Raw genomic sequence first — 17,957 nt, forward strand, 5'->3', positions numbered from 1 at the left:
GTTTATTTTGTTTTGAAAAATAATATATAATTGTTGCTGGCTTACTGGGATGGCTATTATTACAGAACATTGCGATGCATTCACAAAAATCGGGTATGTGTTGTTTGTTCAGTTCGAAGACTAATTCCTGACGTGACTTGTTAGGTATTATGTAACCACCAGCTCGCCAGAGGGCGTATTCACTGGCATGGTACAAAATGGCTGCACCCGTTATATATAATAGCCATCACATTTAACCATTTTATTAATTAACTATATGATTATACTTGTTGATATTAAGCAATAATGTGCGTTATATATCGTTGAATATGCATACCAGGCCAAATGCCTTGATTGTCCCCTCCTTTAATAAATATGAAACAGGCAAGTTGGACATGTACTGTTTTCTTATATCAGTAAATGCAGTAAAAAAAAATGCTGCCTTTTTGTTGAGGCCTCAAATGTGGCATATTGGAGGACACGGCCATTTGGTCTAGACTGATAAAGATTTTTTTATGGCATTACGACCAGAAGGCAGTACAACAAAGCAAACTTCAACAACTGTCTAAACATAATACAACATCCATTCAAAATAAAAAAGTGAACAGTTTCATGTTTTCGTAACTAAAACAACTTTCAGGAGTCATGTTCGAGTATGATGACCAGTTAGCAAGATGCAATATGCATCAGACTGTTTACTTTTCACGGCATTGGAGTATATGACTATAGGGCACTGTGGCACTTCCACTTGGCCGCTGTTAAATTCGAGCCCTGTTTGTTATTTTATTACTATATTACTGCTACATATTAAAGAAATATTCAGTATTGAATTGTCAGTTGGCAGAAATAGTTTGTGAGTGTGAACAACAGTGGAGGTGTTGGTATCTGGTTGCTGAACACCAATATGACATTTGGAGTTCTGTATGAAAATGATGCAGTACATATATCCAAGACATATACATATATGTATTTTTTTTACTGCACTTTTATGAATAATATCAGTTCCCCCTCATTGGACCCATGCCAACCAATGCTTTATGACTTGTATGTAAGTGGTTTGTTATGTGCTGTCCTATAACCTATGTGGTGGCTGCGTGTTTCTTTGTTGCTGTATTGAAATGTTAGAGGTCCATATTGTATATATGTTAAACATCACACCTGTTAAAACAATGAATTAATTTGTATCCTGAGATAAACATTCCTTATTGTTTCTTAAAATACAGTGGACACTGTCCACATACTTGCCAACTCTACCGCCTACCACATTTCAAAGCTTTCCTACCACTTTCAGCAAAAAAAAAAAAAATTCAGGCTTTAAATTGTGTTTGGTTTAAATCGATATCAAATAATGATTAATCCGGTTAGTGAGTCGTGACTAGGTCTAGAGTATGCTGCGTTGTCATGCTAACCTGGTTCCCTCAGTTTCTCTCGACACCACTTGTAAAGTCAGTGCACCTACCACTTTCTAATTCTAAAGGGGCGGGACGCAGCACAGTGGTAAAGCGCTCGCTTGATGCGCGGTCGGATCGATCCCCGTCGGTGAGCCCATTGGGCTATTTCACATTCCAACCAGTGCACCACGACTGGTACATCAAATGCCGTGGTATGTGCTATCCTGTCTATGGGATGGTGCATATAAAAGATCCCTTGCTGCTAATCGAAAAGAGTAGCCCATGAAGTGGTGACAGCGGGTTTCCTCCCTCAATATCTGTGGTCCTTAACCATATGTCCGACGACATATAACCGTAAATAAAATGTGTTGAGTGCGTCGTTAAATAAAACATTTCTTTCTTTCATTAATTTCAACTTATTTTCGTGCTTATATCCAATTAAGGTTCAAGCACACTGTCCTGAGCACATATTTCAGCTATCTGGGCTATCTAGGACAGTGGGTTAGTTATTAGTGGTTAGTGAGAGAGAAGAGGGTGTAATGGTCTTAAACCTACCCATTGAGTCGTTAAAACTCACTCTGGGTGGGAGCCGGTACTGGGCTGCAAACCCTTTACCTACCCTTATGTCCGATTGCTTAACCACGACACCACCGAGGTCGGTTACGATACCGTAGCGCTTAGATAGCTTTAAAATATTCAGCCTGGTAATTAATGTGGTTTAATTATATATATCGGTCCGGTACTAGTCCAACCCGAGGGACTAGAGGTTTTTTGTCCATCTGTCTGTCTGTCTGTTCCACATGTGGTTTTTCCAGACTTTTCTTTGCAGTGCCTGAACTTTTTTGTACTTTATCATGTAGAATTAAAGATAAGTTTGTGTTTCATGGGGATTTGCCCATTTTTGACAGTTATGGCCCTTGAATCCACAACATTACAACTATCACCATTCTCCAAACATTTCTTAGCAATGCAACAGTATTGAGCCGACATTTTGCATAGCTTTGTCATAAAGAGTTACAGATCAAGTTATGTTAGGAAATACTACAACCATCACAGCATCATAGTTTTCAGGACTTTTTATTTACTGTGATTCAAGACATTAACCAAAAATATTTTTAATAGCTTTATCACATAGAGCTACATATTCAGGGTATGACAGTCTTTTTAAAAAGTCACTAGCCAAAGGGCTAGTGGGTTTGTAAATTCCACTAGCCCACCAAAATACAGCACTATCCCATATTTCTGATGAATTACAAAAAACTTTATATACAGCTGAAAAACGATACATGTTTCCGGGAACCCAACCTCCATAGTACCTAGAAAAAAGGGCTGACCTTAATTAGTTTTTTTGTTTTGTTTTATTTCGGTGGACATATGTATAACTTTTTTAAAGGTTTTATTATTTTCATTATTATTATGTAGGTGAAAATTTATCTCAACCTGTAGAGGTGAATGAAGTTTCAAAAATAAATTTATACTGGTAATAATAATAAAACAAATTAAACTCATCTATTGTATGTAATTTTCTTTTCTGCCTAACTTTGACAAGTTTGATTGTATTTTTTTCTTCTTTTTAAATCACACTAGCCTATTGGTCTACTGGGTTTTTATTTGTCATTAGCCTGGTGTTAAAAAGTACTAACCACGGGCATCGGGCTAGTGGAATTGTCGAATACTGATATTTAGTTTTGTGTTTTCATGGGGTTTAGCCTCTTACAAGATATTGAGCTAAAGTTTTCCATATATACTAGTCGCTTTATAATGTATTTAGGAACGGAACAAGTTTAAGTTTTATAATTTGCCAAATTTTTATAGATTTATAGCCCCAAATTTGTCCGACTCACAATTAGTTTACCATAGAACTAATCCTGTAAAACCAGTTTATTGTTAGCACCTGCCATTATATTTATTATATACGGGTATGTATGTGTGTGTGTATATATATATATATATATATATATATATATTAACCAATTATACAATCATAGGTTCAGTTTAGTGAGGAGTCTTAAGATTTCTTTTAATGTTGTAAACAAAGAAAATTAATATTGATGGGTAAATATTTCATGATTACTTTGATTATTTTTTAATTTTGATGGTTTCGTATCCACTCTTCCGTGTGTGTGTGTGTGTGTGCATCTATGTGTGTATTTCAAGTATTGTTGTATAACATTCTAATCTTCTTAGATATGACTGTATAATCATGTGCGTGTTGAAATACGATCTGTCACAATTGCAACTAAAGGTCAATGGTTAAATTCACTGTCTTGTTATTCATACATTATGAGTGTTGTAGTTAAATGTTTATCTTACATTGAATCACACATTGTCGCACAGTAAAGCTTGGCATCACACCCATTCATTGAGGGACTGTACTTTGCTTGTCTTCATTAAGATGAATTTTTGTTTGTAAAAATAATAAACTTCTCATCTAGCAGGATGTGCACTTGGGATTTTCTTTGACTTGCCTTTCGGGCGAGTCATGTCAGCACTTTGACTTGCCATTCGGGCGAGTCATGTTAGCACTCTGACTTGCCATTCGGGCGAGTCATGTCAGCACTTTGACTTGCCATTCGGGCGAGTCATGTTAGCACTCTGACTTGCCATTCGGGTGAGTCACGTCAGCACTTTGACTTGCCAGTGCAATGTTTGAGTTGCCCAACTTTTATTTTTAAAAATTAAAAAGAGTAAATGTATTTGTCATAGGAGATCAGTTTCAGTGGGCATATGCATCTTGAATTACTATCAAAAGTAACTTTTTGGTTGTATTACAAACATTACATTTTGGACATTCCGAAATAATATGCTGTAATGGATGCACAAAATTTTTGTCACCAGAGGGGCAACTTATGATACGGTTTTGATTCACCTGATGTTGTTTTCACTCGCCTGAGGCGACCGGGTGACCGAAAATGCACACCCTGTTCTAGAATTTTATAATTGAGCTACAAATTCAGTACTAGGCAAGTTTGTAAGAATATAGAATATGACATTTTATATATATATATATTTTAATTTTTTTAATTAATCACCAATATTGTAAGAATGAGTATGGCATATTGCTTTACAAAATCCATACCAGTATACCATTTTAATAAGAATTTAGATAACTTATTTTTATTATAATGTTTTTCTTTTTAAACTTTATTATAATGTTTTTCTTTTTAAACTTACTAACTATAGTCCTTCCCACAGGGAATGCCTTTTTTCACACAGTGGAATTTACTACAAGCGATATATTTCTAAACCGAATGTTTCCTAAATTGCACACAAACATAGTAATTTTTTATTATTTAGAAAACACATTTACTTTTCTTCTTACGTCAAACCAAACTGAAATAATTTACACAAAAAAAACATTTTTGTAGGAGGATGGGACGGACTATGGTAGACCATTTTGGAAGAATTTAAAATATGAGATTTGTTTTTTATCTAAGCTACATACTAAAAGGACAGCTTGTAAGTGTTTGGTGTACATTGAATATCTAGAGCTACATGCCAGCGATTTGGGTTGTGCTGGGATGTTTCTAACACAGTGTTCTGCCTATTGTGTTCTAGACCACCCAGAGCACAGGTGACAAGCCCACACTTTCGGTGGAAGCCATGCCATTTGTGCCCAGACAGAATACAACTCAGGTTTCTACATGTTTTGCTCTTGGTGTTTGCTGCTGTTTTCCTTACCACCTAGTGTGCATGATCAGTAGTGTGTGCGAGAAAACACAATTATACCTGTCTTAGTCTTTTCTTTTGGGACTTCATGGTTTTCTGCTTAATTCCATGTAAGTGTTCTTTTAGGGGTTACAATGGCACTTTGCTTTGTCTTGCTTAATGTGGACTGGCACTCTTCATTATTCCTGTTAACTACAACAGCCTTCACGTCGATCTCCAGTTACTGCTGCTAAATGTAACAGCCTTAAGTAATGTTAATCTCAATTATTCCTGCTAAATGTAACCACATTTGTAGTATTAATCTCCAATATTCTGCTAAATGTAATCACATTTGTAGTATAAATCTCAAATATTCTGCTAAATGTAACCACATTTGTAGTATGAATCTCTATTATTCCTGCTAAATGTAACCACATTTGTAGTATTAATCTCCAATATTCTGCTAAATGTAACAGCCTTAAGTAATGTTAATCTCAATTATTCCTGCTAAATGTAACCACATTTGTAGTATTAATCTCCAATATTCTGCTAAATGTAACCACATTTGTAGTATTAATCTCCAATATTCTGCTAAATGTAATCACATTTGTAGTATAAATCTCAAATATTCTGCTAAATGTAACCACATTTGTAGTATGAATCTCTATTATTCCTGCTAAATGTAACCACATTTGTAGTATTAATCTCCAATATTCTGCTAAATGTAACCACATTTGTAGTATTCATTCAGTACTCTCTAAACATAAATTGAAATGTCTAACCTTAAGAGTATTGACATGGGTTCTTTGTAAATGGTACCTTAAGACAGGCTGGTGACAGGCAGCACTAGACCAGAACACACTACAATGGCTGTTTTCCAGCATAATTCAGATCAGCCTGTTGCGTGTTTAGTACAAGGTCGAAAATTGTAATGTTCACGTTGACAAAAAATAAACATTGGAACTGGTAGGTGTGTTTTTAAAAATAAACATTAGTATGTGTGATTTTAAAAATAAACATTGGTATGTGTGTTTTTACAAATAAACATTGGTTGGTGTGATTTTAAAAATAAACATTGGTATGTGTGTTTTTAAAATAAACATTGGTAGGTGTGATTTTTTAAATAAATGTGGGTTTTTAAAATAAACATTGGTATGTGTGATTTAAAAAAAAACACCCATTGGTATGTGTGTTTTTTACAAATAAAACATTGGTAGGTGTGTTTTTACAAATAAACATTGGTTGGTGTGATTTTAAAAATAAACATTGGTATGTGTGTTTTTAAAATAAACAGTAGGTATGATTTTAAAAATAAACATTTGTATGTGTGTGATTTGAAATTAAACATTAGTTGGTGTGATTTTAAAATAAACATTGGCATGTGTGATTTTAAAAACAAACATTGGTATGTGTGAACATAAAAGAAATAATAGACAATGCTTAATTATTTTGAAAAATGTGATGGGTTTTTTGTGGGTATCAAGATAAACAAAAAAAATCATATCTGACATGTATCCAGGGAATATTGGGGAAATGAGACAAAATTACTGTCTACTAGTGTATTCAGCTGTTTAAGTGTATGGGAGTCACAAAGGTACCATTTTCATGGAACTGTCATAGAAAACAAATTTGCCTAATTTCCTGCATATGGGCTTGCTAATATTTGTTTTTGAAACATTAGTCACTTAATGCCTTGTTTACCTTTTGCTAATAAGCCACTTTCATTTCAGCTGTATAATTTATCTTCATAATTAATACATTGTCAATTAATGTGAGTTAGGTCATGTTTCTGATGAAGTATCCTTTTGTTGGCTCGCATGCAACACATAATGGGTGGCTATATAGAATGCTGATTTCCATCCGGCCATCTGACTGCCTCATCATTTAGTTAGTGTGGAGTTAAAGTTTGGTTAAGTTCATACACATGTATATGACCTAATTTTTTGCTTCAGTCTTCACCTTTGGCTCCTGTGTCTGAATTTGGTTAAATCTGAATGACAAAACTGTATCTGGGCCATATCTGTGCATAACGTTTTCCAATTTAATTATAGGGATTGTCTGTTATTTCTTTCATGTTCATCTTGGTATGAAAAAAAAAAAAAAATCTGCAAATGTATGTCTTCGACAGTTTGTGGATGATGTTTTTTGTTGATACCCTGATGAACGTAAAAGAAATAACACCCATCCTTAAGTAGCTTTTGAGTTCTCTTGTGAAATGCTTTAGTGTTTCGTGATATTTTGTAAACTGTACATCTCTGTGGTAAAAAGTTAACAAATAAAGAAACTGAGGACAGTATTATAAAATGCTCTAAATGAAATGAGGTTAAGGAATCTAAATGTATTACAGAATGTAAGTTGGTTATGGCTGCTACCTATTTGTAAACTGTAAAGCAGTTATGCGGATTGATTGAAGTTTTCACTATGCAGCATATGACATGCGAGCCATCATGGATTTGCCATTCTAGTTTTTATGTCTTTTCTATTCAGTTTTTTGTTTTCCTCTTTCTCTCTTGTCTATGTACAGGTTCTAGATGTCTTCTCTTTTTTTCTTCTCAAAACTCATTGTGACCTTTTTTTTTTTTTTGCATTGGAAATAGAGATTTTTCTGTTTTAATCATGTATTTGTCCTTTTGGTAGGTAGAGTGTTAATATCTTGTTAAACAATCTTACGAAAAATTAGGTTATAAAATTTTGAATACGGTACTGTTTTCGAATAAAGGCTTGAAATTTACTGGGAGAAGGCAGCAAATTATGCCACTCAAAATGTGCAGTATGCTTTCTGATAATCAACTTCACAAGCAACTTTCACTTTTCATCATATTTTTTATAGTATTAAGAATTTTTTTAATTTTGAGAAGCAATAATATGAATCTTAAGCTTTTATCCATATCCCCTACAAGTCTAATTTTGAGACTAGTTTCTAGTCCTGCTCAATTTCTTGCATTTACTTCCATGTTGAAATCTGAGAAGCAAAGAAAGCTTCTCAAAGATCGCTTCCCAGTCCCAAGAAATGAATTTCAAGCCTTGCACCTAGTGTGTTATTTGAGCTGTCTGTACAATGGGTGATTTTGTGTGTGATTTTAATTTTGTTACTCAACTCGTTAATAAAAATATATCATACTGGCTCTTGTTCTCAAGTACTGTAATTGTAATAATTGTGTTTGAGTGTTGTAAAAAAAAGAAAATCGTTTCTAACAATGTTTTGTGTGATCCCACTAAAATCAACAACCTGTAGATTGTTTTTATGACAGTGGATTGTATACAATCCATAAATTTATTACAAACCCATTTAATCTTACTATAGTAATAAAGGCCATTCTTAACATGAAATAAAAAATATATATTTTGTTGAACACATGTGTAATTCGAAACCTCACATGTGTAGTTCATATGTTTACTTGAATGACATCATGTCCCTAGCTAATTAGCTAACTTTTTGGACAAAGTAAGTTGTGTTATTTAATATAAAAGTTTGTTATTCATAATATAAAAAAGTTTTATCTAATAAATACAAAACCATTTACCAGTTGTTTTCCATGTTATTTATTTCACTTATTTTTTTTTTTAATTATAAACTTGTGCAATAAACAACATCGGAAAACAACTGTTATGTATTAAATGTATTGCCGGTAAACACTTGATTAAAAAAAGAAGCTTATGAGATGTTAAAAGATTGTAAACTACAACTGTCTCGTACACAATATATTGTAGTAGACACTCATGAGAGACAAATGTTTTTACAGTGATGATTATTAATGATAATATTGGCTTATATTTTATTATTGTTTAGTTGGTGAAAGTATATGTGATATGAAAAGAGGAGGCATCTTCTAATGTATTCATACATCAGATTGAAAATATGGACATCTTTGTATTTGTCAGTTTATTTGTGTTTATATTTACCATCATACCATATAAACGGTAAATCATACACATATAATTATTTGCCACTGCTAGTAATTTAATACATGTATAATGAAGCTACAGAAGGTTTTAATGTTGCCATATGAACTAAAGATGATATCTAATATAATCCTATTTTTTTACCTATTGTTTTTATTTGTTTTGGGGGTTTTTTCCCCATGTACTGGGTATGTGTGTTTTGTTTGTAGAGGTAATTTTAGTTCATTAGTATCTACTTTTTAAAAGTAATTTTTCTATTTATTGCACTTTTACCTCATATTCATCTCCCATTGCTGCTGTTATTTTTAACACACACACACACATTATATAGCTTATACCTAGGTATTTATGCTTTTCCTTGCTTAGTAATAGATGTTTGCTTTACAAACAATTTGGTTGTGGGTGGGGAGGGTGCACAATGAAACTAATAGTAACGTGTACGATACAGTTCTGTACTACATTAACACACTTGTGTATTTTAAACAATTATTTTTGCAAATGATAAAGTATTTATCGAATCCAAAATCAGTCTAGAATTAGATTTTATAAAAAGTGTGTTTTTTTATTTTAAAATGTAGCACTTCATAGTGTAATCATTTGGTGGTTCATGTGAATTTAAATTTGTATAAGTGATAATTTATTTACTTATTGTAAGCTATATATGTGTAAATACCACTATCTTACACAGACGTCAGTAGAGGAATTCTCCCTGAAGAAGGGTCAAGGTAAGCTTTCTCAGGCCTTCAGATTTCACGGAAACAATATCCGGTAGCGTGTTGTTAAAATCACACAACCGAAATTTTGTTTCCCATGATTATTATATCGAGTTAGACTATTCAACAAAAATTATATATATATATATACCGGGGTATGTAAAATAAAAGTTTGTGAAAAAGTGTTTCCCATGAAATTTAAGTCCTATGGCCTGCTGTCCTTCTTATCATGTTGTTATATCGATATCTTATGTCACCATATATTTTAGTAAGTGAGATGAGAATTATAAACATTATTTTTATATGATTATTTACAATGCTGCTTGTGATTTAGTCAAATGTTGCTGAAACCATTTGTTTAATAATCCAACTATTTAACTGGTGCTTTTGTCTTTTATTTGATTTAACAGCCAGTGTTCGCTGATTTGGTTCAGGAGTTTCAGAAGACTTTGTTCATCCTTACCACTAACCCCGGCAACATGGAGGAGTACATGCGGCCGATGTGTGACATGTTCAGTGGAGTGAACGCTGCAAAGTACATGCAAGATGTCATTGAACTCTTGTATGAACAGGTGTGTTTTTGTATGTGTGACATGTTCAATGGAGTGAACGCTGCAAAATGCATGCAGGACGTCATTGAACTCTTGTATGAACAGGTGTGTGTTTGTATGTGTGACATGTTCAGTGGAGTGAATGCTGCAAAGTACATGCAAGATGTCATTGAACTCTTTGTATGAACAGGTGTGTGTTTGTATGTGTCACATGTTCATTGGAGTGAACGCTGCAAAGTACATGCAGGATGTCATTGAACTCTTGTTTGAACAGATGTGTGTTTGTATGTGCATGATGTTACTGAACTCTTGTATGAACAGATGTGTGTTTGTATGTGCATGATGTTACTGAACTCTTGTATTAACAGGTGTGTGTTTGTATGTGCATGATGTTACTGAACTCTTGTATGAACAGGTGTGTGTTTGTATGTGCATGATGTTACTGAACTCTTGTATGAACAGGTGTGTATGTGCAAGACGTCATTGAACTCTTGTATGAACATGTGTGTGTTTGTATGTGCATGATGTTACTGAACTCTTGTATGAACAGGTGTGTATGTGCAAGACATCATTGAACTCTTTGTGTGACCAGGTGTGTGTTTGTGTGTGCATGATGTTACTGAACTCTTGTATGAACAGGTGTGTATGTGCAAGACGTCATTGAACTCTTGTATGAACATGTGTGTGTTTGTATGTGCATGATGTTACTGAACTCTTGTATTAACAGGTGTGTGTTTGTATGTGCATGATGTTACTGAACTCTTGTATGAACAGATGTGTGTTTGTATGTGCATGATGTTACTGAACTCTTGTATGAACAGGTGTGTATGTGCAAGACGTCAATGAACTCTTGTATGAACATGTGTGTGTTTGTATCAACTCTGTGTGACCAGGTGTGTGTGTGTGTGTGCAAGACATCATTGAACTCTTGTGTGACCAGGTGTGTGTTTGTGTGTGCAAGACATCATTGTACTCTTGTGTGACCAGGTGTGTGTTTGTGTGTGCAAGACATCATTGAACTCTTGTGTGACCAGGTGTGTGTTTGTGTGTGCAAGACATCATTGAACTCTTGTGTGTCCAGGTGTGTGTTTGTGTGTGCAAGACATCATTGTACTCTTGTGTGACCATGTGTGTGTGTGCAAGATATCATTGAACTCTTGTGTGACCAGGTGTGTGTTTGTGTGTGCAAGACATCATTGTACTCTTTGTGTGACCAGGTGTGTGTTTGTGTGTGCAAGACAGCATTGTACTCTTGTGTGACCAGGTGTGTGTTTGTTTGTGCAAGACATCATTGAACTCTTTGTGTGACCAGGTGTGTGTTTGTGTGTGCATGATGTTACTGAACTCTTGTATGAACAGGTGTGTATGTGCAAGACGTCATTGAACTCTTGTATGAACATGTGTGTGTTTGTATCAACTCTTTGTGTGACCAGGTGTGTGTTTGTGTGTGCAAGACATCATTGTACTCTTTGTGTGACCAGGTGTGTGTTTGTGTGTGCAAGACATCATTGTACTTTTTGTGTGACCAGGTGTGTGTTTGTGTGTGCAAGACATCATTGTACTCTTTGTCTGACCAGTTGTGTGTTTGTGTGTGCAAGACATCATTGTACTTTTTGTGTGACCAGGTGTGTGTTTGTGTGTGCAAGACATCATTGTACTCTTGTGTGACCAGGTGTGTGTTTGTGTGTGCAAGACATCATTGTACTCTTTGTGTGATCAGGTGTGTGTTTGTGTGTGCAAGACATCATTGTACTTTTTGTGTGACCAGGTGTGTGTTTGTGTGTGCAAGACATCATTGTACTCTTGTGTGATCAGGTGTGTGTTTGTGTGTGCAAGACATCATTGAACTCTTGTGTGACCAGGTGTGTGTTTGTGTGTGCAAGACATCATTGTACTTTTTGTGTGACCAGGTGTGTGTTTGTGTGTTCAAGACATCATTGAACTCTTGTGTGACCAGGTGTGTGTTTGTGTGTGCAAGACATCATTGTACTCTTTGTCTGACCAGGTGTGTGTTTGTGTGTGCAAGACATCATTGAACTCTTGTGTGACCAGGTGTGTGTTTGTGTGTGCAAGACATCATTGAACTCTTGTGTGACCAGGTGTTTGTTTGTAAGACATCATTGTACTCTTTGTCTGACCAGGTGTGTGTTTGTGTGTGCAAGACATCATTGTACTCTTTGTCTGACCAGGTGTGTGTTTGTGTGTGCAAGACATCATTGAACTCTTGTGTGACCAGTTGTGTGTTTGTGTGTGCAAGACATCATTGTACTTTTTGTGTGACCAGGTGTGTGTTTGTGTGTGCAAGACATCATTGTACTCTTTGTCTGACCAGGTGTGTGTTTGTGTGTGCAAGACATCATTGTACTTTTTGTGTGACCAGGTGTGTGTTTGTGTGTTCAAGACATCATTGAACTCTTTGTGTGACAGGTGTGTGTTTGTGTGTGCAAGACATCATTGGACTCTTGTGTGACCATGTGTGTGTTTGTGTGTGCAAGACATCATTGAACTCTTGTGTGACCAGTTGTGTGTTTGTGTGTGCAAGACATCATTGTACTCTTTGTGTGACCAGGTGTGTGTTTGTGTGTGCAAGACATCATTGTACTCTTTGTGTACGGTAGTTGTCTGTGTAAATTTATCCTCTGATGACTCTGACCATCATCAGTTAACATCATTTGTTCCCAATATATTAAATTATCACAATTTTAAATGTTATGCTGTGATAAAAGTGAATTGTTTATTGGTTTCGGGTTACAATACATATTTATGCACAGCTTGATTTGTTCATTTGTTGTGTTAATGTCAAATTAGCAGTCACCAAATGACCATCTGTGATAAATCATTATTACTATGGTTCACTTTTCAGAGGTATAGTTCATTTAATACCTGCTGAGTGATTTAGACCCCATGGGCGTCTTGTTTAATTTGTTTCTTTTTTTGGTTTGTTTCAGAGTATAGCTGAACCAAATTTTCGGTACACTGGAGCGCGCGTGTGTCAGCATATCTGCAGTGTTTTAAAGGACCACTCGATATTTTCAGACTTCAGGAATCAGTTTTTAAAAAGGTAATGTTAGCTTTGTAACTTCCGGAAACCTTTTGCTTAAGTATGGTCATCCATTCATGTATGTTGTAATAATAGAATCTCCCACCATTGTCAGGTATAGACACGGCTATTTGAACCCATGGGAGAACATGTTTTTCTTCCGTGAATTGTTATACAGTGTGAATGTCTGTATTTGTTGTTGGCTACAGACGAGTTCTGTGTTTAGTATGTTTATAATGATTTTTCAGATGTCAGCAGGACTTTAACAAAAGAGACCACCTCCTGTCAAACCCGCCCACAATAGACAGAGCCTGTGGTTTGACTCTCTTTATGGGCGAACTCTTTCAGAATTTAGAAGTAAGAATTAATTCAAGCTCTTTTTTTAATATATATAGTGATTTCCCTAGATATTTGGCAAGGCATGGTAGACCAAACACTTTTGGGGCATTTTTACCATTTTCGGGGCACTTGTTTTTCATTAAAGGGACATTCCTGAGTTTGCTGCATTGTAAGATGTTTCCGACTAACAAAATATTTCTACGATTAAACTTACATGATAAATATATTTTCTTGTTTAGAATATCAGTGTCTGTATGTTCAATGTGTTTCTGGTCGTCTTAATATTTGTAAGAAGACCAAACTGGAATATGTCTTCAAATAATTTCATATGTACGAAGAAAAAAAAATTTAGGAAATAAATTGACATTTAAACTAGTACAAATATTAGAACGATCAGAAACACATTTAATATATAGCCACTAATATTTTATGCAGAAAAATATATTTGATATATAATTACAATCGTTAAAAAGTCTCTGTTTGTCGATCACATCCTAAAAACTTGCAGCAAACTCAGGAATGTCCCTTTAAAAATACACAAACATTAATTGAAATAAAATATTAATGTAATTTATGTGCTTGCGTTAATAAATGAATGGCAAAAGATATAAATGGCATATTTTATTAATTAATAATACCTTTTTGGGTGTTTTATAAAGGCAATTTTAGAATTAATTAGTGAAAAAGGCTTGTTTAATCTCAGGGCAGCATGGTGCTGATACGGCAAGATGGTGCTAGACTATTGAGGCATGGTGCTGCACCATGCTAAAACAAGCTAGGGAAAACATATATATATATATATATAAAACCAGAGGAATTTAGTAATGTCAGGGATGGGGTTTTGGGATATTATCTTGCAATTAATGTTTACATACACACACATGCACATAAGCGAGATGACCACGTGGCTTGTAGGCCCCATGCATGTGGTTGAGTTACGGGGGATTCGGTGCCTCAGGTTTGAGTCCCAGCAGCATGGGACAATTTATGAGGCCGGAAAGGATTTAATTATCCCCTGTGTGTGTTAATATCTATGTCTATGTATGTAATAGTCATCCTCGACATACACACACACACACACACACACACACACACACGTCTTAATAGCTCAGAACATATTGTAGCAAGTTGAGGGTGATTCGGTGCTACAGGTTTGAGTTCTAGCAGCGGCATGAGACAATTTGTAAGGCTAGCAATCGGTCTTCTGAACAGCCCCGATGTTTGCCAGTTGGGTACGGCCTTGAACTTGACTTTACCAAAATGTTGAAAAACGCGCTCCTGAGCCATCACTGATAACATTCCTATTTTGGGGGGTGGGATTCCTATTTTTGAAGGCCTGGATTCCTATGACACTCCAACTAGGGTTGGCATCTATGACTATAATTTCAATGTCATTGAAATTATAGTATTATGAGTGGTATATGACTAATACTAATATTTTAAGATTTATTCTAATATTTTAAGATTTATTCCTGGAAGTTATTATGTTATCTGATCCTTCACCATAAGTTTAATGTGTTTTTAAATCTAATATTTATAGAATGAAAATAGAGTTATTTGAAAGTTTCTTTGTTTATTTTCTATCTTTTTGCCTTTTTTGTTTGCAGATAATTGGTAATGATGGGAAGCCCCAAAAAATAGGCTTCCTGCCCGAAGCTCTTCGAGACTTGCTATTGTCACTGCTATCTTACCCCTCCGATACATCCGTCAAATGTGCTTGTCAGTTGCTCAAGGTAACAGTGCTGAAAGAAATAAGTACTGCAACACCGTTTTATCAGTCACTGGAAAACTGGTTTAAAAAATCTTATTAGGAAAAGATTTAAATGAAAAAAGAAATTATATTGTTCTAACTTTTTCGATGTTAGATTATTTTTACTGTTTTATCAAATGTTGCATGCAGTTACTATAGTGAAACCAGTCACAGAATACTTTTTTTTTTTTCTTCAAATGTCTAAATAGCCAAGTAGGATTAAATTAGCAACATACTAGTACTGTTTTTAAACTGAACTAATATCTATTAGCTTCTAATTTAAATGATCATGGTCGACTTCATGATTTTTAAAATAGGTTTATAACTATTTTGTGAATTATTTTTGTGTACAATTGCTCTAACTGCTGTAGTGTCTAAGATAGAAATAAATAATGTATGCATGGTAGGTTTCTTTGTAAAATTAACAGTTGTTTTTCAGTTGTGTGGTGCATCAATGGAAGATATGTTGAGGTCTGAGGATTTCGATCAGGTCTTCACTAGTCTTCAGGGAATCGCTGCCTCACCACATTTGAGAGAGTATGCATCATTTTAGTAGTATTTCTCATCAAAACGCTAGAATAAATGTTTATGTACCGATGGTGGGCAGAGCTCTTTCAAGTATTTAAATTACATCCTGGGATTGTTATTAAAATAGCATTTGTACATCAATCCGTACATCAAAACAAAGGCCTGTGATTCACTCTGTTGAACAACAGACCAACATTTCCATATATATTTATATTTGTTTGGTTCAACCACAGAAAAGTTGAGTCTGCTTATACATAATGCAAACCTTTTTGTACAAGATATTGAGGGGCAAACTAAGAGGTTTGCATATACACAGTCAGCTGATACAGTGTTTTACAGTACATACATACATATGTAACGGTTCAAAGGACGAAAACAACACGTCACGACGTTTGGAAATGATTTACTTCATAAAGTTCATTATGTCATTGCAAACAACGCCCTGCAAGAATAAAATATACAATATATAACAGGCGTTCATTATAAATAATTAAATGTATGCGTCATAAAAATCATCGTCATAAAAATAGTTCGATCATACATGTCAATCACAACATCATAAAAATTTGTCCATCACAGGTCATCAATATTAAAAAAAAATATATATTAACATTTCAATTCGTATCCCATTAATGTCACGGTTATAAGTAACATCTACTAAAATATAATATCTTCCTAATCAAACAATCTGTTTGATTAAACTAAACCTGAATAACCTTTTGGTCCACACCTACATGTATATGATAGATATCGGGATAATCAATTCCAAGGGGAGGTAATTACAAGAATAACAAATGGTTGAGATTTAGTGAATACATTAACCTAATTGACTTAAAATAAATTACTGTGGAATGTTGTCAGAATACAAAAAATACTTTACTATATTAAATATTACAATTACGTTATAATGAGGTTTAAGATTAATAATTAATTGAAATAACTGCTTGATTACTAACTAACTATGTCATACCCTGTATGTGGTACACGAGCGTAAACAATGCCGGTGGTCAACAAGAGTGTGAAAACCTGGGGAATAAATTATAAACTATTAAGCATCATAAACTACAGATGCTTACGAACCTGCAACAAAATAAAACATTGGCACAGCATACACTCGTAAATCATACACGCATATCTTCGTACAATTATGATAGTGGAAATATTAAAATAAGTTGATGTTTAAAATACAAACATATCTTTACGCTGAAGAATTAAGTGTTATTGATATAATATATTTATATGATTCCTTTTTAGAAATAATTTAAAACATTTACCGTATATCGCTGTGTATTAGCCGACTCCATGCATTAGCCGACCCCCTAGTTTCACCCTCCAAATCGGCTTTAAAATTATCGACCTTGTATATAAGCCGACCCCCCTATATAAAACTAACCAAGTCAGATGTCTGTGTGGTCTCTACAAAATGACAAAGTACATCTGCTTTCAAACGTCATTTGTCACAGCAAACTTATCCGGAAGCAGTAGCCGATTTCTATTTATAGAAACGGTGTCCGGTTAATTTATTTCTCGTAAAATATAAGTACCAAGATAGCGAAATATACCTAAACATTCTTGATTGCAGCCACACGTTAAAAACACAGTGACTGTTTGCATTGTTGATTGTGCTAATCGGTCTTTTCATTACTAGTCGGCTATACCCTACCATACCCAACCACCCGTGTCGATTAATCCCAAGCCGACAAACAAAACAAATGAAGCTGGAACAATTAACGTGTTCACCGGTTTAGTAAGCAGTTTTGTAATGACACGTGACCTGCGAAGTTTTCCGAAATTGTTTTGATCGGTCACCATTTATTGTTGTTTAAACAGATAAATATTACTAAATAACTTTTAAACACCAACATTTATTAAAGATGAACATATATATACAATTTTAATATCTTTTATTTGTAATAGCTTGTGTTAAAATGCAATATTAAACCTTTATGAAAGCGGAAATGCAGAGCACAATAATGACAATAGATCGAGTCGAGCCGTGACGTCACTATTCTAACTTTACATTTCCAATAAAATGTTGACTCCTTAGATAAGCCGACCCCAGCCTTTGACTTGATAAATTTTGTATCAAAAAGTCGGCTAATACACAGCGATATA

General features: G+C 34.6%; 1 protein-coding gene across 5 annotated transcripts in view; it reads left to right on the top strand.

Moving 5' to 3' along the window:
* Positions 1-17,957, top strand: part of LOC121375717 (polyadenylate-binding protein-interacting protein 1-like) — a 53,157-nt gene that overhangs the window by 15,049 nt on the left and 20,151 nt on the right. For 3 of the 5 annotated variants that reach the window (XM_041503311.1, XM_041503310.1, XM_041503314.1), the window contains 6 exons: positions 4,929-5,006; positions 10,045-10,206; positions 13,134-13,246; positions 13,474-13,582; positions 15,172-15,297; positions 15,754-15,851. In XM_041503311.1, coding sequence (XP_041359245.1) covers positions 4,929-5,006; positions 10,045-10,206; positions 13,134-13,246; positions 13,474-13,582; positions 15,172-15,297; positions 15,754-15,851 — 686 coding nt within the window. The remainder of the gene's footprint in view (positions 1-4,928; positions 5,007-10,044; positions 10,207-13,133; positions 13,247-13,473; positions 13,583-15,171; positions 15,298-15,753; positions 15,852-17,957) is intronic. The other 2 variants (XM_041503312.1, XM_041503315.1) reach the window with 1 other exon arrangement.

This window comes from Gigantopelta aegis, chromosome 6, assembly GCF_016097555.1.
Source record: "Gigantopelta aegis isolate Gae_Host chromosome 6, Gae_host_genome, whole genome shotgun sequence".
In the NCBI taxonomy this organism is placed as follows: Eukaryota; Metazoa; Mollusca; class Gastropoda; order Neomphalida; family Peltospiridae; genus Gigantopelta; species Gigantopelta aegis.